Raw genomic sequence first — 22,828 nt, forward strand, 5'->3', positions numbered from 1 at the left:
ATCATTAGCTATTTTAAGAAGTATAATCAGTAACTAAACATAGCTGGTGTTTTATTAGAATATAAGATTTCAAAATTTAACGTGAGCTAGTAATTTGTAACATGAAAATACGCTGTGTGTCTGTTACAATCCTTGATTACCTCTTTTGTAGAGTAAAGCGGGGTTAAATGAAATAAATTTGATTCCTATGATATTAAGCCATTATAGTGCGACGTACAAGTAAGTTATAAGTATTCTTCAGCTATCTCAACTCGTAGTATAAATTTTGCACGTTACTTCTTACGTGCTCTACATTAATTATTCAAAGTAGTGGTAACACAATATTAATTTACTTCTTATAGCTAGGAAGTATGTACAGAATGCTTGTAATATCAATATACTACTCCCAGAGATAACCAAAATTAGCCAGTTAAAGCGAAATAATAATTTAAGAATACATTATGGGTACATTATACTAGTACGAAGTACTTTAAACCGATAGTTATAAATTAGTCGAGAATGATGCTTTGTTAGGGTAACTATATGCTTCAGCTAAAATAAGTGCACATATTTATATGTAAAACTACGTCAAAGTTAGACTTATTTAAATCATCTGATCTCTTTGATTAAGATGGCGGGCTTAAAGAAGAAATGTACTTGAACTAAGTATTTTACTATCCTATAATTGATTCTTTGCGTTTCTTCAACCCGATCAGTATACGAGGCCTTGGACCAAATCGAGATTTGTAACGTGAGAGTTAAACTGACTCGAGGGTCTCACAAAAATTACTACCACTTTTGGGTAAATTAGTTAACACTTTATTATCGCACCAACATAGCTGTTATATTCGTTTAAATTACTCAACAGTAAAACAGGTCAGAAGTAGTCATCTAATCGGAAGGCGATAACTCATGTAAAGTGTCGCAAATAGGACCTTGCTTAACGCTAGTCAATTTCTTTAAATTACTTAACATGTATTAAGATCTCCAATAAAGTTACAGATCAATTTAATGCGATTAAGATATTATCTGCTTTCTGGTAAGTTATTCCAATTTTACTACAAGTAAATCAGGTTATTAAACTAGTCAGATGAAATTATTCTTTAAAATGATCTAATTATTAGTATTGATGTTACTGCTAATCTACATGAAATTTAAGCCGCAACAGTTTAAATGCGTACCGTTCACTATAAGCTTATTCGTGATTTCTTATTTAATTAAGCAAGCAGTTGTAAACCTAGCGTAAGTGGGATTTATTAATTATGACGATACCTTTCAGTTATGGTGCGTGCTATCATTCGGTAAAGTAGCTTGATATTGATGAATGATGTATAATACGTGTGATCCGATCATATCCATAATACAAAAATTAAGCACAGTGGATATAGCATTCATATTTTGCAAGTATACCACCAAAATAAATCATCTGTATTCCTAATAAAATAGGATTCGAAAATAATTGTTTCAGCTACAACGGTCTATAATATTTGAAAAATTTTTAATATAATCTGAGGCAATAGGAGATAAAGAGTTTATCATGTACCTGTAAAGCAAGAGTATACGTAAACTACTAAGAATTTCTTGCAACTGTCAATTTAGAGTTTCTAATCGCTATTGATCAATTTTTAATTGTAAATTTACAGTGAATTGATATGATTGAACAGCCATATATTGCATATTTCCTTTTGAAGTACAATTAGCAACATACTATATAAACGGTGGAGCAAAAGTGTAAAAGAATTTATCGGTACAACCTAGAAACGCATAAGCTGATCAGATGGCGGATACGACACTATCATTAGCAATGAAATACTATATTTATTGAATTTATAGTGCTTATGTAGCTTGAATTCACATTAAAACTGATGAGATTTCCTTATGCTATATTAGCCGAGAGCTCTCTATATTATTCAGTTAACCTGTACACCATGAATCGTAAAATTGAACAGACACTCTTGTGCTGTCAGATAACTCAATACCATGCCTGTATTAGGCGTAAAACCAATTAAATTCTACTGCAATGCTAATGTTCCTACGGTTTATCTAACTTCAAAGCCGATTTAGTGCTCATAGTATTCAAATCTTATTGCAGTCTGCGGGTATTATGTTACGCGTAATTATATCTGTATATTCTAGATGTATTACTAAACATTCATACAGTCTCGACAGGAAAGCAGATGAATAGATTTATTACAACTGATAATCGCTCGATATTTATATATCTTCGATACACTTAAAACTGGCTAAATCTTCTCACATGGTATTGTCTCTGCTAAACATTAAGTTACTACTACATCCCACGATCGATCTAATTTTCGCAGCCGATATAGACAGATGGAAATATTAGAACAGCTCTAAACTGCAGCGTATCGTTCAGTTTTCCATGCGAGTACAGTCTAATTTAATCCAAATCCGCTACCATCACTAACAGTGACTATCAGCTCAGAAATACCGTGATTTTCAGTACATCTTCCTGTAATGAATTAGGCCAAATAAGATGTTTAGCACAGATCATTTAAAGGTTAAGGCCGTGGCTGATAGTCTCCAACTATTTCTCATTAATAATATAATTTAAGTTAGCATTGGATTGTAGATTATTTACCATGGTTATTATCATGTACGGTAGTGTAACTTTCTATATTTATCTAAAAGTATACTTAATGCTGAGAGCATATTTGGTAGCTCAGAGCCATAGATTATAGTTGAAAATTCTACGTCTTTGTTTTATGTTAAGAGTGCAGGTGACTGTATACTCGTACAGCAGGGTTTTGTTTCACAATTGATACTAGAGGTAAAAATAGATAGGCAAATGTATATTAGGATATGGCTAGTTCATCGTACCTTGGCTTGTAGAAATATTGTCTACGTAAATGCTGTAGCTGCTACTATGTTAGATTATAGATAGTCCACTTTCCAAAACGTTGTCACTAATAATAATCTGGATAGGTATAAATAAGGTAGAAAGTGGTTATACTGATTATTGCTGCAAATGCTACGAAAAGTATATAAGCAGGCAACTCTAGGTTACTCCAATGGTTCTTTCTAAAAGTCTTTCTAGTGATTCTATTCGAATAGAGTAGAGCTGTGTGTAGATTATCTTTGTATAAAGATATAATAAAGTTTAAATTTTTAAGAAATTTTAAAATTTCGTGATCGGTTTTATCACGGCGCTTTTATCTATTCTTTGCGATTAGGAGTTTGTATGCAGTTACAAAATACGAACCTCAAATGCACCGGTAAGAGGCTATTACATTCCAATTCTTTATTTTTTAATAATTCGTGCACACATAAAACTACTCCATATAAATTATACTATACTATAGGAAAGATATTTTAAACAAGAAAATCAATGTTTAATTACAACGTGATTGTAGTGATTTCAGCTAATTACAGTCACATGATATGTTTTGATTATTAGTTTTAATGAAATATTAATTAGGTTGAGTTCTATTCATCAAAATCCTATCAGTAAACATATCATTTGTTTTAAAAACAACTGTTGCTAACGCGTTATTAAATCTTGTGACTTTTTAAAAAAATCCGTATTATACCGTACTGTATTAAAAATGATGCTATTCAAGTAGTAATTTTTCAAGTTATCGCAGTTAGTATGATTCGAAACATTAAAGTGTATTGGAAATTAAATTCTACTTATTTGGCTTTGTAACATACGTGAGTATACCAAAATACCTTTATATATATATAGCATTAACTTATAACATACTTAGCTCTGAGGATAACAGCCAACTGAATTATTCACTGTGAATTGAAATTTTTGCTGGCATTTAAAAATTTCTATTGGAGAAAAAATTCAGGTACAATCTATGGTTGAGGATAGCATAACCCCAATTTCGACAATTTAGTCGAGTTTCCGTTAAGAATTAGTTTATTTGTTATAGTTATTGCATGAGAAATACAGAAAGTAGACTCAAATAATTTAAAAAGTCATTAACTGCCGTACGTTTATTATCTAAAGATTTTTTGCTAGCATAATCAGATTGATAACTATGGAATTTTAGTTTAATTATACCATCAAGATTTAATTTAAAATATAATAGACATACGCCATAAATGCGACAGAAAGCTTAAGTCTAAATTAATTACATCGGAATTTAAATATACTAATACCATTTATGGAATCTCGCTTATTGTAGTGGAACTGACATTTTATTTTTGATGTACTTGCTAGGAATAGTTAATCACTCAATTACAATAACATCGTGCTATGTAAAACTAGTACTTTTCTTTGCGAGCGTAGTTATCGAGACTATTTAAGCTGACTTGATTAAATCTAAATAGTGTGTTTTTTATCTAAAATACATTATGGACCAGAATTGTTATGCTTTATTTTGCTTTTATTTTTCACTGAAATAGATTGATGAAGTATTTATGCTACCTTAGCTTATTAAACACCGTACCTTTGCTTTCTTTTAAAATTGGATGCTAATGTCATCAGACCTAGTAGATTTATATCGTGCTTTCTTCTAAATTTCTATCTCTCATTCGAATTAAATTTCATTCTGGGATTAATTTCATTTCGTTTATGCTTTAAAGTATATAAACTGTTACTGAACTAAGTTTATCTTCATGCTTGGCAAAATGGGCTCCATGATGTCCTCTTGGTTATTCTTCGTAGTTAAATTATTGAATATTAAACATGCAGAAGTTGATAACTTATACATCACTTAAATCGAAATTGACTACTTCTGAAAATTAGATTACAGCATAAACTGCTTCAGGGCTACTGTCTATCGTTTATCATCTGTTTCATCGATATATTTTAGTAATTTGCATGCAATAGTTTCAACTTTAGTTTCTCACTTGTTGACCGAATCACTGGACTCTAAAAGACTTTCCCAGTCGATAGAGCTCTGATTTAAACTATAATATCTTCTAGAACAAAACTGACTACAAGGTCTTTCACATCTATTTCGGTTAAACATAACTTAAAATTGCATATATTGTAGAATTGGTAGTTCCGGTAAAGTACCGTAATTTTCGGTAAATAACTCTATGATTGCAATAGTCCATGTTATATGATTATAATTATTAGACAGATAGGCTATCAGATATTTTAATTTGAAATTAGACAATAGATCAGAAGACAAAGAGTACAAACTTAAAGCTTTCCATAGCGATATCTCTTCTCATTCTCTAACATGAGTTTAGATTATTCATATTTATATGGAGAAGATTGCATGTGTATTCCAAAGAAAGCGAGGCTCTTTGTTAATGGATAAATTTTATAACAGCTCATGAATTTATCTCGGCTAATCTATGTTTAAATCTAATTTGATAGTATACTCTGCCCTTTCAAATCCAAGTATGGCTATAAAGTTTGTCGCCTACCTGTGCGTTGCTACTTTTTTGGTATCAGTAGTAGCCTCAGATTCAAACATCTTAAACTCAAATGTGTTCCATGTATCTATGGATGAAGATCTAAAATACAGACTCGACTGGACGTTCGATCGTTCTCAAAAAATAATGACCTTTACAGTTCATGTCAAAACGACAGGATGGGTAGGATTTGGAATATCCCCTTACACTGGTAAAATGCCCGGATCTGATGTTGTTATCGGATGGGTAGATAATAATGGTAAAGCTTATCTTCAGGTGAAAATCATTTGAAATCTTAGTAACGATTCCGCTTAAAATAATGAAAGCTAATGTATCCTCTCCAACATCATTCTATGTCGTTATAACCGAAAAGGATTGGAGTAGCAATAATTTTCTTTCTGTTTCGCCATAGGATCGATATGCAACAGGCCGTACATTGCCAGAGTTAGATTCAAGTCAAGACTATAAACTTGTATCGGGCTCTGAGAGTAATGGCACAACAGCAATAAAGTTTTGGAGAAAGTTTGATACAGGAGATACTAAAGATTTAAAATTAGACGTAAGTCATGCTATTTATGACAGCTTATACCAATTAACATCTCATAAAATATGTTTTGAATAATTGATCTCGTTAGACCGGAACAACCAGATTGATTTGGGCCTATAATAACAAGGATCCTGTATCGACTTCTAATATTCCAATGCATAATAAAATGGGCACCCGTAGCGTAAACCTGTTTGAGAGGATGCCGGAAAAAGATAAGCCTGTACTGCCATCAGATTATCAGACATATGATTTTAGAGTACCAAACGTAAGGAAATAGCTAATAACATTTATTGATTTGACTTATTGCTTGCTTGCTACAGCTATAACCATACCAAATGGATCCTGTCAGTATGCATTAAGCTCAAACAAAACTGGAAACTAAGTTATCAGCTCTAACATTGCTTAGTTACATAATTCTCTTATAAATGAAGAAAAATCTATACCTTTTTAAGATTTTTGAGTTAAGAGCCAGCTTAATCTAATCACAGCAGCAGTAGTTAAGAGATATCTTAGAACATTTATTCTCGGACTGAAAAATAATCATCAATTACAATTAATGAGTACGCTGGATGTTTTGGATAATATTAGTATAGTGTGCAATAAGTCAGATTTTCAATAATTTATCAGTCATAAAGCCATAGCGATGATAGTATGCTATTATAAACACTCCTGTATTTTGAGAACTAGAATTCTGCAAATGTTAAGAATCATCGAGTTGAAGCCAGTTATTGCTGCAGTTGAAAGTCTTCATATACTGTATGGCAATGTTTTAATTCTTTGCAAATGCATCGGTGAAGCTACCGAATGTCGTGAGTGTTGTACATAATACTCTTGCTCGTTAAACAAAGGTAGAAAAATTTATATAAATTTGTTATTAATCAAAGGGGACTGATTATAATGTAGGTAAGCGTACCTAACGCTCATACCACGTATTGGTGTGTAGGATTAAGGATGCCTGAACTAACGGAAAAAAATCATATCATTAGGGTAGGAGCCGTTCATATATTATAGTGAACTCTTTGACATGGCTTTTTTCATTCATTGAAGATAGCTCAAAAAATAGAATAATTTAAGACAGTGTAAGACCTCGCTTAAATCACTTCACTCCAATTTGATCAATTTGCTAGAATTAGCAAACACAATCTTATCTCACAATTATTAATAACTAGAGTATTACTTAACTAGTTAATACTGAAGGAATCTTAAAATTTATGCGACACTACAGACCATTAAAATGGGATAGAATAAATTCATAATTATAATTATCTAATCATCAAATTTCTAGATTGATCCCATCATAACTAAAGGCAATGAAGGTGTAGTCCATCATATGACACTTTATGAGTGTGAATCCGATCCTAAATGGCATGGTTATAGTTCAGACTGTTCGAGTAGAAATATGCCCCTCCACTTAACTAGATGTCGTGGAGGTGCTGTTGTAGCAGGCTGGGCTGTTGGTGGCGAGGTTAATTTATAATTTTATCACTTTATCAAAGAAGAAATCAGTCAAAGTGGGATTTTATTCGGTCTAATTGATCTTGACTTCTCTCAATGCTTTTTTGTACTGTGCATAGTCAAGTGTTTTCCCCGCTCATACAGGATTAGCTATTGGCCAGAAAACCGATCCCAAATTTACAGTTATTGAGATGCACTATGATAATCCCGAAGGTAGATCAGGTGAGCAATCAGTTGCCATGATTCATATGTTTTATTTAATTGTAGAGAGTAAAAGCGATCTAGAAGAATATTAGCAACGCTTCTAATACTTTAATCTTTCATATTTTGTCAGATTTTGTCGATACCTCCGGTTTTAAAATATTTTATACACGACAATTACGCCAATACGATGTTGGAACCTTAACTATGGGTCATGCGGTTACACCAACCATGATGATCCCAGAAAAACAAGACGAATGGAATATCACCGGTTACTGCCCTCAAATGTGCACTGAACGGGTGAAAGCTCTGATTACTTACTTTTATAAACTCATTATATTAATGCAATGATATAGACTTTATTGCGCGCTATATTTGGACTCTACAGTAATTATACAGTATCTCAGTAAGGACATATATTTCCTATTAGGCTATACCTATGGCAGGTATCAACATCTTTGGAGTATTCTTTCATACTCATTTAGCAGGTAGCTGAATAGTGCTGTACCAGTAAGGAGATTTGCCATATTTGATTATACAGATGCACCTGATCTGGCCTATTTTAAATTATGATTAGAAATCTTGTTCCTTTTTCCTATATTTGACGTTTGAAATGTTTTGCTGTGCAGGTGTAGCATTATATGCAAGACACTTCAGAAAGGGCAAAGAATTGCCATTACTCGCTCAAAATAAGCATTATGATTTCAACTATCAGGTAAATTAATACATTCCAGTTGGCATGGTATTTTTTATTCTGTTGCTGTTGATGATATATTCTGTTTGAAGATAATGTGAAAGAAAGCTTTATGAATTCTTTTATTAATTGAAATATTGTCGTCTATTCCTTTTGTAGGAAGTTTTATATTTGAGGAATGAAATTAAAATGTTGCCGGTAGAATGCATTATGTAGTGCAATGCTATAATGTTACGACCTTTATTAAAATTAACCCCATCTGACTTACATAGGGAGATTCTTTGGCTATTACTTGCAGCTATAAGACCGCTAATCGTAATACTAGCACTGTGGTAAATGCTATGAATTTATAAAGTATCTAAATTTCAGGATAAATTTAATTTATTAGTACTTAACCCCTAATTCTATGTATAATCACAATATATGATTTAGGGAGGTGAAGCAACTAAGGATGAAATGTGTCTTAATTACGTATTTTACTACCCTAAATTGCCGTTTTCAGTATGCGTTACATATGCATCATATACTGACCTTGTACCTTATTTCACCAAATTAATCATGTAAGTATATCTGCAAGTATTTATCTAAATACGTAGATTTCTGAATCTATGATAAGTGCCAATTAATTAATTGATTTATGGATCTGCTTTTGAAAATATCCATTTAAATTTCTCTGATGACATGGTGTTGGGGATGGAAATAAAATATAGTGATCATTTTATTCACAAAATTAGTTCCATACAGCATCAAGTTTTTTTGTATAAGTAGCAGCAGAATTCATTTTTGTGTGATTTTAGTTTTCAATCTTTCGCTAAACAAATATACTTCGTGAAATATAAGTCACATTTTCTCTAGATTATTATGTAAGTTTAAATTAATTGTATACCATAGCTAGAAACTATCTTTGTACATTATGTGTGGTATAAATCACCGGCAATAAACTGACTGTTTAATGGGTAACAAGTAAATTATAGTGCATTAATAGAAGAAGGCATAACTTCATATACCTTGATTAATATTAAAGTGAATCTGTTGATAATTATAGCTTTAAGAAAAATTTCCCGTATAGTAATATTTTCATCTAAAAGAAACACTGTAAATGTACTAATATGTGTAGAATAAATTGAAAAAGCCAGTATAGACTGGCATATTTATAAATTAATATCGTTGCACAAGTTAATCAATCACATCTATCTGATTAAAGATGAAATTACGTAAGCTGTTGATAATTTATAGTCTGGTAAGAGAAATTTTCATCATCATGTCGATGAGAATTAGAAATTTCTATTAAATGCTTTTTTAATGAAATTTTTTATGAAATCATAATAGTTTATTACCATTTTAAGAAAACGCTTTGTTAATGAGTATTACTCCTCCATGAAGTAAATTCTTTAATAATTAGTAACACTAAATTTATTTATTAGAAGGTGTGTTGTTAAATGTTAGAATTAGTACCGTTCCCGCTACTAATATAAAATATAGTTTTACCAATATCGTTCTAATATAGACTAGTTTTCAATTTAATTTAATAAGATAGGGCTCTTCCTCATTACTTTGTCACTAAATTTTTTTAGACAAGGCAGAATGCCTAATCCAACTCCGAATAGCACAACCAGTCTTGCGGAGTCAGTTAGAAAAACCGTTATAGGGGATAGCGCATTGATTAAAGAGCTGCATGACTTAGAAACTTATCGTGCTCCTGACATGTATTGCTCCTATCAAAATCACTCGATCATCATGGATGTGAGTAATATCGTACGTTATATAATTATGCGATCTCATTGTAGCATTGCAATTTATTTCATAACTAAGGATTATCAATGTTATAGCTGAAGGCGTAATTTTTATAGCCTTTAAGGATAATAACAATCTACTTTCTCATGGGTGTTAAGTATGCGTTTACTCAATTTTTCTTATCAATTTCCATTTAATTTCTTCCTTTATGATTAACAACGGAAATCAAACAGAGCTATGGCCAAAAAATTCCTAATTTTATATCAGCGGCAAATTATACAGCCCCAATTACAAGTGCTGCTGTTTCGGCGACTTCAGTTTATCTGTTTTCTTTCATAATTTATGTCGTTTTAGCAACAGCATTGGTATTATAGAAAGCTTGTCTACGCGTGAATATGATGCTCAGAATAATTATTTCTTAACATGCTCATATAATTAGCTTTTTTATCTTACAGTTGTTAACCACTAGTAAAGTGCTTTATGTAACTCCTATTTTCATGTTTGTCATATAGAGGTGATGATTCCTAATTAGTAGCTATACGTAGCTGGCATAAATTTAGCATGGTTGATCACTCATAAAATTAGCCTTCCGAATAAGTATTGGCTGTGTAAATGTAGGATTTAAGGCTATCCAAACAAGCAATTCCAAAGTATAAGATTGTCGAAAACATGCCGTATGTCTATTGTAATCCTTAACTATCGTTTTCATACCAGTAAATGGATGGATTGAATAAATTGAATTCATAGGTATTAAATCACTAAAGAGTGATATACCAGTAGGCCTTAAGAATCATCCTGCTAGCCTACGATTTATATTTCCTCCAATAAGTGCTGTACTAATGGCAGATCTACTCGAAAGCATCCTAGGCAGGGCGTTTTACTACTATAATAAGTTATGCTATTTCCGCTTGCTTTATATTATCTATGGTAGAGGTAATACTATACTACTGTACTTTTTGCAGCTAGAAGTTTGCATAAGATGCCAGTAATTTCAATGTATTACGTTTATAGATAGCCAAAATTAGCCTGTAAAAGTGATATAAAACTCAAGAGTACGCTATCGTATGTATGTACACTTTATAGAATATCTGTAACAAATACTTTAATTCGATAGCTATGACTTAGTTATAACTAGTCGAAAGTGATGCAATTAATATATTTTGGGTTGGCAGTATATTTTATTTAACACAGGTGAACGTGATTTGTATGCACAAGTACGTCGAAATTAAACTTATTTAGTTCATCTAGCTTCGTTGATTACGACAGCAGATGTAGTAATATAGGCCTAATCTAGCAATAACGGCTAAGTATTTTCACTTTCTGAGGGCAGATAATTGTCGAAAGGATCATTTCAAATTCATGTCTAAAAATTGTAATCAACCAATCAAGATCTATTTTTTTAGTTAATCTAATTCAAGTGTCGAAGTTAAAATCATTATTCTAACAGTATAGGCCACATTCTCTGGCCATTTTTGCGTTTGATCTTTACAAATGTGATAAAATTGATGAAACCAGACATTTTACAGCAATATTATCTTTATTGATGTGCGACACAGCATCCACCAATATGATTAAAATAACATCGAATTAAGGTTAATCTAGTCGTACGTTAAAGCAGATTACATAATACTGATAATATATTACTATTACCTCGCAGTTTAGAGAGCCATAGTAAATCAATTACATAGTCTCCATATGCTCTGTATTAGCCTGACAAAACTGCTTAATTTGCATTGCATGTTTTTGTAACCACATAATGTTGGTATGGATGCTATTTAATACAGAAGATTTATAACCGCTAAGCTCTGGATGTCTCTCAAAGAACATTTCCACCTAGAAATGAGGGAATGAAAATATCAATTTCTAGTTCTACATCTATGTCTAAATTATGCCAAGTGTATGTATAAATTATTTGATAATAAAGGATCGTATCTTAAATTCATGTTTCTGAAGTCTAACCTCCATATACTTTGGCATGGTATCGAATCTCTGGACAGAGCTTACGAACATTCTTCCAAATGTATTCAATTGAGAATTGTTTTTAGCCCTGTTTGGTGTTAATAGAAAAGCACGGAAGCAAATTCGTTAATCCGTGATGAGCACAAAAATCTAGACTTGATGTATTTTTTATAATTAAAATCTGTTGCTTCTGCGATATATTTTTATCTTGCACTTATGGTACTATATGCACATTATATGGGGTTTATCTATAATGATGTCGATTTTTTACTGTAGCTATCATGTAAGGTTATTATTATAGCAGTAATAGTATAAATAGAGTCCTTCTGCTATATTTAATCAGTATATTATACTTGGAATAGCACTATACTAGAAACTAATACCTATACAGAGACTAATCAACGAGGAATTATTAAATGAATGCCCGACTGAGTTTGCTTATTGAAATTATTAGTTACTGCTGGCATTATACTTACTGTCCATACATCATGTTGAAGTTAGTTTTGATATATTCCCACGGTACATGTCGACCAACAGGATTCGCGGCTACGAAATTAAAGACGTTAGCTTTTTCGCCTTGGCTAAGATTATTTGAATGGAGTGCCATATGTATGTAGCTATAGAATGAAATTATAATGAATATTTGTTTATTTAACAACATTAAATTGATATAGTCAAGACATCATTTATAAATAAAAAATCTTGTTAGATAAAGAATTCAAACAGTTTAAATTTATTTGAAAGAATTTGTAAGAGTTTTTACTCACGCCTTAAGCAACCAAGGTTCTTTAGATCTAGCTAAAGCCCTTAACATATCTGGTCTAATGGTAGTCTTATACGTGGTATTAAGTTTATTCCATATCCTGGTGAAGGCCCTAGAATCTCCATTAGCAACAGCTGCCGATAAGACTATTCTCCTCAAAGATGGTGGTATCCTATAATTCAGATAATGAAAGATTAAAATAAGCGATTAAGAGAATAAAGAAGTCGCCGGCTGGTGTGTGTCAACGACTGTAAGATTATTTAAAATATGAAATATTGAGTACGGTACAGTGGTATGTGATCATCGCAGAACAGATTAAACCACTTGATCTTATCAAAGAATTATGGCTTATTTGTCTACTGAGATACTATCATTCCTCAATTTTATTAGTAACTACTCAAAATCCTTGTAATTTTAATTTTTAATTGTCTTTAGCAAAAGTTTGGTATATGCGTAAGTAAACATTACAATACAGCTTAATTTTTGTCACAAGTTGCCTGTACATGTTAGAGTCATTCATAGCGTTATCCCAGAACATCTTGCTGGCATCCTTATTGCATTCATACTCGTTAAGACGGCATGCAACTCCCATAGCTGCTACTCTTAGTAATCTGTAATTCAAAATTAAAATATGAGTTAGGATAAGCGAATATTGCCTATTGCGACATTATTATTATAAGTTGTAGCAACAACACGCAAAAATAACTCTTATTATATATGTGATGGTCTAAATAGAAATACTAATATCAATTCTAATATGAATTTCACAATTTAAATGTTAGGCGGCGCTATATATTGAACTTCGAATGGGAATGAATGAATACTCAAGTATTACAGTTTATCATAAACGTTTTGTAAGGAAGAACGTTAATTACCATAGTAAATATGGTGTTGGATACCGTACGTGAAAATTTATAAAGTACTATTGACTGATTCAGTTACTTTTTACATTAGTGAGGTTAATGATGGACTTCTTATCACCTTTCCAAGTGGTCACCAGTATTTTCGAATTTTAAGATCTTAAGCAATGGCTTCAATTGTTGTAAGTAATAATTCTAAAAATTTTAAATACGATAGTTAGCCGAGATATTTACGCCTTACATAAAAATTTATTATGTTAATTGCAAATTTCTTTCACCTTCAGATCTAATATCACGCTTATTAGCCTCAAGACCTTTATAAAAGGCCTTTGCAATAATTATATGAAGTTATGGCGGAAATTAGATACTTACGGCAAAATATCCAAAATTTCCGGTATTTTCTAGGCGATCAACTATATGTTCCAACCTGCCAATAGCTGTGAACCAAGGCAGGTAATGAGTTTCCTTAATCAAGTATTTGGTAAATTCAAGAGCGGTACTATACTTTATCATTTCAGCCCTACGAAAAATAATTGATATATTGCTTTAGCCACCTCGCATCGAAATTAGCAGGCATTCAGATTTAAGAATTTATTGATTATGTTTATGACATATTCAATCTGCTATACAATACATAATTTGTTTCATTTTTTATATTACAGAACTAATTTTATTTTATATTACTCAGCAAAAGTCATAGAATCATCAATGAGATTGGAAATATCACGGGTATCTAATGCCTATGATACATAATAACATAATTTAAAAAAGAATTAGAAATGCTGAATAAGCTGGCTCCAATTTATACATATACGCTATTATAAATTTCGTAATCTTATGTAGAAAAAGGTTGTGTAACATTTCCTACTTACCATCAGATTTTTTTGTAACCCGTTAGCTAAAGCAAGCCAGTTTTCTTCCGGGTAATTAACTCTAAAGAATCCAAACTGGTGAGTATTTGCCTTGATCCATTGACCCGCAGGCCAGTCAAATGATGTTTGTACTATAGGGTACAGTAAAGAACAGTTGTCATATAATTCGTTGCTAATGATATAATTCATGCCAAGACCTTGGAACTCGTATGGGTCATCGATTTTTAAAATGTACGAATAAATATTTTCATTTATAGTCAAAACTGTGAATAGTTTATAGATATCTATTACAGTCACTGTTGACAAGATAGTACTTTACAATAATTACTAACCGTCCTTCATGTTGATAACCTGAAAGTAATTAGCTGATTTATTGCTACCAAAGAACCAGTTGATGGGAATGTTCCATTTATATCTATTGTTTAGGCACGATTATTATTTTAAAAATAATGACAGTATTAATTATGGTCCAAGTTTGCCTTAAAATCACGTTTAAAGAACTTATAGCAGTTACCCGTATGGAGATTTATGCGGTGATGCTGGGTGCTCTGAGTTAGGATCCAAGGTATTGTTGGATAGGTAGCGTTGCTGAGTAAAGATGCCTTTATTTGGATTACTAGGATCGCGTGCAACGGTTATAATTGGATGGCCCATTTGTCTAATCCAAGTACTACCGATAGCTGTGATATTATAGCTGCTCTTTGTTGACTAAATGCAATAATAATCGGATTTAGATGAGAATTTTTACGCATTAAAGTAATTCATGATTTGATAGTCTAGTTGTATCGTAGGAAATAAATATTTTCTCCTGAATTCACTATTTACCTCCTGTAAAGCAGACCATAGCGAGTGTGGATAAGCTTCCTTCCATTTATTTTGTTGCACGTATAGCTATATCCGCATATTAAAAATTAACGAAAAGCATATGAAAAGATTACATGGAACTGGAGAATTTATTTTAAAAATTATAATACCGAACAATAGCGCTTGTAAAATATGCAACAAGCATTTGTTCGATATGGGCTACTGCTAGAGTGATCCTTACCCTGATTGCAGCATCGAACTTGTCATTTCCTAACATGTTCCTCAACATGCGTAGTACACTACCTCCCTAGGTAATCATATAATATTTGATAAAATTATCGATATTGTCATTTTAGTATAATAAATTTAGAACTTTTACTCGTCAATTCTTTCAAAATGAAATCTCATTAGAGGTTATAGAGTATAAAAAATGATGTCTATCTTAAAGTAAGATACAACTACTGTTAGTAATAAATAAACGCCGCGGTAGAGACAATTGAAATAAAGTTCTGTTTAAAATTTATTAGGTGATAATATTTATCTTTTAACCATGTAAATTTTGTGTAGTAATTTACTTTGTTATAAGCAACGGCTGAAAAATAATCCAAAATCATGTTATTGCTTGGGAAATGGTGGACTTCCATAGGGTGTGACAATTTAGACGCATCACTTCGTAATCCTGGTTGTACCTCTCGTACCAAGAACACATTCATCTATTCAATGAAAGTATAAAACGAGTCAAATTTTTTCATTTTCATTCGTACAGGTAATGAAATAAATATTTACATAGAAATTACGACCCCGATATAACATTATAATGAGTTAGTATTGCTATTATGTGTATTGATATTATGCTTAAATAACTGTTGGTTTTGTTAATGTCAATAAATTAAATTCAAATTAATGGCATAAAAAAATTAAGAGCTATATAAGTAAATACTAACATATTTCGTGCAAACTTAATATAAGTAAAAGAACTTGTATAAATTTTTAACGTGTTAGAAAAATGATGATTAATGGAATAATCATCTTCAATTTTATTATACAGAATAATGATTAGTCAATAATTCTTACCATCTCCCATGTTGGCATAAAAGCTGCTGTTCCGAAGTATTCATAAAAGGTGGCAAATCCTTCGTTAATCCAGACGTTATTCCACCAATGGAAAGTTACTAGATTGCCAAACCACTAAGGTCGAAACAGCAATTTAAATTTGTGATTTACAAGAGATGATGTAGCAGTTCAACATGTGCTCAATATTGTAAAATACATAACCTAGCCTTTGGGTCATGTTTCTACAGACAACATATCATGCGTGTCTGTGTATTTACATGATGTCTTTATTAATTTAATTTACGAAAGTAGAGTATACAGTAAAATCATCATACCATATGAGCGAGTTCATGGCAGACGATTCTGGCGATGATCTCCTTAAACCCATCGGTGTCCTCGTTTTCATTAAATAAGAGAGCTCTTTCGACGTATATGATCAAGCCCCAATTTTCCATTGCACCGAAGTTGAAGTCGGAAATTGATACCATGTCTGTAAGCAATTAAATTCGTTACTAGGTTAACATCCACTTTATCTCGGTACGTAACTCAAATATGCTACTGAATTTGGCAATTGTTAATTATTTAAATAAATTTTATGATATAAAAAGATATAAATTAACAACTTTTGTCATCCATGCTTTAATAAGAAAGAAATGTATGAAATTGATGCGAGATTAACTGATACAAGAATATCCTAATCATAGTACTTTAACTGAGATGCGAATACTATAAAATTGATCTACTTATATAATTAACTAGTACCTTGCTTGGATAACGGATATGTTTGGTTGAAAAGGCATTCAAAATATTCAGTCATCATGATACCAGCTCGTAAGGCCCAAGCACCGTAATGGACACGATCTTTAGGTGCCCATATACGCATCTATTGGAAATTACATCGTGATAAAACGGTACATGTAAGTTTTATTGGGTAGTTGGTAGACTAAGCTATGCATATAAGAATATTTTTCTAACAAATGTTCAAGCGAGATAATTTTTAGATTTTACCGTTGTTCCGCGATTAGTTTTTTCTTCAATAGCAGCATATTCACTAATAACAAATGCCAAGAGGTATGTGCTCATTTTGACGCTTTCTGCGATAAAAATTCCGATAGTAAATTGTAAATAGTTATTCATCCATTACAACAGGCCTTTGTAAGTGTGATTTTTTCATTATTTAAGCTAAATTTATTCAAAAGTTACTTTCGTATTTGAAATTGATTTTTCCGTTGGGTAAAGTGGTGTTGCCTGTGCTCGGCATATTCCATAAAGCGAGATATCGACTGTCAACAGTAATACTTGCGTCAAAGGTAGCCTTCAATGTTGGCTCATCAAACAAAGGCATAATACGACGAGCTTCGGCTGGTTCACATTGACTTCCTACCATCCATCTATTTTATAATGATAAATTCATTACGTGGTTAGTCAGTTATGTTTTGACTAGACTTTATAAATAATAATATGCAGCAATAATGTTAGTTTTTTCGTTCAGGCAGAACACTAGATCGATAAATCTACTAGTAGTTTTGATGTAATGCTGATATGTACTGCGCAGTGCAATATCAATCTTGCTTAATTAGTTGTTCGCGGTAACAAACAATATTAGAAATACTGTAGTTGCCATTGCTTGACCTTTTTATATTAATATTATGAAATGACCTATCTGTACATTAAACTTAATAATAAAACTGTTTTGATTATGTAAATTAATTGCAATAGCTTTATCCAATAATATATGGAATATTAGTGTAATGTAATGATAACAATAATGGAAGCTATAGATTAATTAAGTAGAAATAGGGTAAATGAAGTACGGTGTACACTTATACTCGTATAGTACAATAATTTTGAGGTTAAATGTGCGTATTTTTAAGTGTGCATCGCCGTTAGCAATCTAGTAAAGACAATATGCTCGTATTTATGCTAGTTAATAAAATTAAGTATCATACTGTAATGCGTTGCCTTTATAAAATGATTGCATGTATTCTAATGTTAAATACAGTGACATCAAGGTGGCCTGCAATAAACCAATTTCTGTATTAAAAAAATAGATGTTTTCCAACACACTCTACACCTTCAGATTGTATATCTGAAATATGTGGGTGCGTTGCTAACACTAAGGTAATATATGTAGCTAATACCTATAAAGAGAAACAGGTTTTAACACTAATGAATGATTTGTTTATAGTGTGTCAAGAACACAACGTGCCGCCATATACCGTATGAGATTGGGATAGGAACATGTGACCATATGACAAAAACAACAAAATAATAGTAATTTATTGGTTAATGAGCTAAAAAATTTTACTAGGAAATCATTGGATATTTCATTAACAAGGCTCTCTATCAATATTGCATTGCTATACAATATAATAAGCATTAGTATCAGTAATCAACATGTAAAAGGTGCAACAGATGCTATCGTTGTTTAAACTAAATAGCATGCTAATTTACAAGAATTGTGACTTACACTTCTTTGCCATCGTATTGTCTATACTGGCTTAGGTAGATTCCAAAAAGACTTTCTGTCAAATCAGCTTTAAATTCCAGCTTCAAGTAGTAAGTACCAAGTGCTAAAGGAGTATCTACCATCATATATTGATATTCATACTTGGAGTAATATCCAACTTCCTTTAAAGTAATTAATTTATCGGCAGCAAATGATTCATCAGTAGACAAGAGGGGCTCCTTGGTTAATTCCATCATTTTCCTGTGAATCAAGATGATATCGGTCGATTTCACCAATTTAAATTCGGCAACATTAGTACCGTTGAATTTTTTGCCCAACACATCGATATCAAGACTGAATTCATAGTGTACTGGTTCAACATTGCCTGGTAATCGAATGTTATTCATTACTGCTTTGCTACCAGTAAATGGTGTTGGTGCAGGAGCTGTAGGCATAGGTTTCTTCTGTTGTTGGTTCAGTTGTGGTCTACCAGTTGTTGGTCTACCAACAGTTGGACCCATCGTGGGTTCTTCAGTCATTTTATCTGTAGGTTTTTCAGTACTTTGGGTCTCCCCGTGTGATGCTAATGCTCTTCCAGTCAACCCTGCACTTACTCCAACTATTATAATGACAACTACTACAACAATAGCGGCAATGATCAATTTGCGTTTAGTAAAGTAGTAGCCATCTTTGGCTTTTCTAGATGTTTCATCTTCAATTTCCATCTGCATCTTCTGACTATCCTCAATCAGCTAGTTGATTATTCAAGAAAAAGTTAAGTCTCAACAAAGCTCCAACCTACTCCTCAGTGGGATGAAAAGAAGGATTGAAGAATGACCTCAGCTATAGCTAAGGGATAAATTTATAGGTCTGATTAAAGATAGAATCATGTATTAATTCAATAAACATTTATAGCATCAGTCAATCAATTAATCGCCCTCTCTTACTATATTTACATTTTGGCGATGCTATCCAGCTGATCTCCTGACGTTGCTCTTTTGCATATTGTTTATACTTGCTGTACCTGGTACCAAATTAATTTATTATAGTGAATTTAGTTGAATTTACATGTTGAAGTGATGTATTATTAAGAATACCCGTATCATCAAATTAATATAAAGAGTAGAATTGGAGTAACTGATTACTCTTGTGAGACTGATTCCAATTAAACTCCATTTTTGGGAGGTAGAAAAATATTAAATTAATTCTTTTATGCTTGGGGTTGATTTAATAATATTTCAATTAATTATTTCTCCGATTGAAGCTCAATTATTTATTCCATAATGTTCTTTTCAAAATAAACTTAGGTTACATAATCAAGATAGGAATGCATTCTGTCAGATTTTATTGTAGTTATGCTTCCTTGCTGTGATCACTGAGTCCAGTTCGTGTAAGAGTTTAATATGCTTGAAGCAGAGTTATGTAGTCAAAAGCAAGCATATTGGTTGCTCCTAGCTTTTAAAGTAGCAAAGTCTAGGCTACTAATATGTCACAAAATGCGGCCTCTTAATTTAATTGTCTTACCCAACGAAAATTTTCTGAGCGATAATTGCTCGCATTTAATGGGTATTCATTATAATAAAATCGAATTTTTTCAACACGCAATTATAAGCAAGGCTTCGAGCTTTATTTGAAAATGACTTAGGATGACTTTGACAGCATTTATTAAACAGTTTATATCTGAGTGAAGGAAAATAATGGACATTGTTTTTATATTCTGCGTTTGAAAATTAATTTCGATAAGTACAGTAGCATGAATATCTTAAGTTCACTGATAACTAGAGTTGAAAGAATGTAAAAAGATACTACAGATGCACGGTAATAGCTTAGATACTAATTCTTGGCTACAAGATATTAATTTTAAAGGAGTGAAAACTTTGATTTATATGGGCTTTTGTATTATGTAATAATTTTAGTAATGCATCGAATTTTGTAACTTTCATCTATTCAAATCAAATGGACTCTTTCACAAAAGTTAATAACGGTTGATTAGGCTATTTTATTGAATTAATAATAAATTTGATGCAAAATAATGTTTCGTTAATTAAGTTTAACCTAAAGTTTACGAAAATATAGTATTTCCCTTCAAGTATCAAAAAATGAGCATAGTGAATAAAAATTAAAATTACAAATTAGAATAGCAAAATATTTTTATACTAATGTATTAATCTAATAGACCAGCCCTTTGTGAAGTCTCTTCCACAAACAAACAACAAAGTCATTAAGTCATTAAGATATTAGATCTAACTTGGAGAGTTATGAATGAAAAATATTGCCTTTGCCGTGAAAATCAGATAGAAATATTATTTATAACGACATATATTGCGTTTATTATCGATACTTTTGGAAGCATTAACTCTACATCGAGACGAAGACTTCCCTTTGAGGTTCACAGTTCTGTACGCAGTATCATTACTAGCTCAGCAAATAATAACAATAATGCTGTTTCTAAAATTTCATTGGCTAGTCTTGTTAGCAGTTTTTACCACTTTTGAACTTTGAACTTTTAATCTAGAAAATAACTTCAAAATATGATTATACTATAAATGGTCGTAACTTAGTATTTAATGGTAAATAGTATTTTCTTCATTTATTTCATTCTATAGAAACGATATTCATGATAACGTTACAGCTCTCTTTCCCGTAGTTGTCGTATAGTTAAGTTTATAGTAAGTGAGTTTCAACTGATATTTACTATTGTAGCCAAGTAATTTGGAAGAGTTTGTCCGAAAGTCTTTCCGGAATAATTTTTGTAATACATTAATATTCGTGGCTGTCAATTTTTTTTGCGACTTATTGGTATAATTGTTGCCAAGAATAAATCAATATTTCTCATCCATCTGATAAGCCAATACATTTATGTTCGCAAATATATTATTAATAACGAAAGAATGAATGATTCTCTTCTTGTTTTAGTAAGTGATAGCTCTAGACGAAACTTGTAGCTAAGCAAGTTTCGATTATGTCTATATGGTATAGACGAAAATCTTACAGTAGTTTAGTTCTATACGAAATTTATGAATAATTCTATCCCAGCAATAATCAACTAATTTTGTTATAATTAATCAATAATTCTATATCATTAGTAAACAACTGACTTGTGCTTTTTTTAAATAATATTTAGTATTGTTCTATAGGAACTTTTGTATTGCTTGGTGTTTAAAATGCCTACACACAGTGTCTCTTCGAGCAAGTTGATTATAAGACTAAACGAATAACAAAATAGGGCTCTCCCCTTCGTCCTCGCCCTTACACGCGACCGTAAAAGGAACTGCAGGGGTTGAAATGCGACCTAGAGACTTTTGTAATACGCCCTGCCCTGTGTGTACATTAATGCACAGACTGCCCAATATCGTGAAGTTACGTGGAATGCCTATTTCTAGTTTACTCTTAAATCTGATCTACAAATTTCTTCAATCCAATGGGTACTGTTAATACCTCGGATCCTGATTTATCTACAAATGGTGTAGTGTTATCTCCTGTGCTTTTAGTGTTTATATTTTTTGTGTTATATATTTTTATTAACCGCCATGCAATAGTGCTGTAATCAGTAGCGCACTTTGCAACTGAGTAAACAATCTTTGATCGAATCACATACTTACAACATGCGCGTATAATGTTCTTCTAAAATATATCTTATGGCTAACATCCGAAATCAGTTATGCATGTAATAAAATAAAGGCAACGCAGCTACTTTACATTCATACTCTCTTTTAGTAGTTCCAGACTGTATCAGTACAAAATTCGTACTTATTGCAGACTTGTTATTTTTCTAGTCATTCTATTACAATGTGTTACTACAGAAACCGTACATTGTACTACACTGTATAAAACCAATCATTCAGCTAATCTTAGACAGTATTGTATAGTGTATTATTTTAGAAGTACATTTCAGTTGAAATAACCAATGAAATAGTCAGCCCCACATGATGAGTACATCAAATGATCATTTCCTACCCCTCTCGTTCCTTTTAACTAATCCATTTCTCGCTCGCTATACTTTGCATACTATACTTATACATTTTACTTTACACTATCACTGTCAATAGGTCCAGGCAACATCTACAAATCATGATGATGGTGAGTTATCGGGTTTAGTAAAGCACCATTTTGAAGTTGAT

At 31.8% G+C, this 22,828-nt stretch overlaps 3 protein-coding genes across 3 annotated transcripts; 1 reads left to right on the top strand and 2 right to left on the bottom strand.

Annotated features, from left to right (window-relative positions):
* Positions 1-5,304: 5,304 nt before the first annotated feature.
* On the top strand, positions 5,305-10,643 carry TRIADDRAFT_55461 (uncharacterized protein; the record flags this gene model as incomplete). The annotated part of the gene is made up of 14 exons (XM_002111399.1): positions 5,305-5,592; positions 5,729-5,875; positions 5,952-6,128; positions 6,767-6,850; positions 7,149-7,328; positions 7,438-7,540; positions 7,653-7,819; positions 7,950-8,007; positions 8,149-8,234; positions 8,373-8,411; positions 8,486-8,545; positions 8,646-8,773; positions 9,788-9,956; positions 10,566-10,643. 14 exons carry the CDS (start codon positions 5,305-5,307, stop codon positions 10,641-10,643), a joined length of 1,764 nt encoding a protein of 587 aa, XP_002111435.1.
* Positions 10,644-11,627: 984 nt separating this feature from the next.
* TRIADDRAFT_55462 (uncharacterized protein) lies at positions 11,628-14,042 on the bottom strand (the record flags this gene model as incomplete). Its single annotated transcript, XM_002111906.1, has 7 exons — positions 11,628-11,780; positions 11,907-11,994; positions 12,383-12,523; positions 12,674-12,841; positions 13,173-13,280; positions 13,651-13,724; positions 13,902-14,042. 7 exons carry the CDS (start codon positions 14,040-14,042, stop codon positions 11,628-11,630), a joined length of 873 nt encoding a protein of 290 aa, XP_002111942.1.
* Positions 14,043-14,209: 167 nt separating this feature from the next.
* Positions 14,210-19,438, bottom strand: TRIADDRAFT_63839 (uncharacterized protein; the record flags this gene model as incomplete). Its single annotated transcript, XM_002111907.1, has 13 exons — positions 14,210-14,269; positions 14,402-14,532; positions 14,734-14,816; positions 14,916-15,109; positions 15,227-15,292; positions 15,447-15,512; positions 15,781-15,918; positions 16,280-16,393; positions 16,594-16,748; positions 17,021-17,141; positions 17,267-17,352; positions 17,558-17,649; positions 18,729-19,438. The coding sequence occupies 13 exons, from the start codon at positions 19,436-19,438 to the stop codon at positions 14,210-14,212; spliced, it is 2,016 nt and encodes a 671-aa protein (XP_002111943.1).
* Between the last annotated feature and the right edge of the window lie 3,390 nt (positions 19,439-22,828).

Source organism: Trichoplax adhaerens, genomic scaffold (genome assembly GCF_000150275.1).
Source record: "Trichoplax adhaerens TRIADscaffold_4 genomic scaffold, whole genome shotgun sequence".
Lineage (NCBI taxonomy): Eukaryota > Metazoa > Placozoa > Uniplacotomia > Trichoplacea > Trichoplacidae > Trichoplax > Trichoplax adhaerens.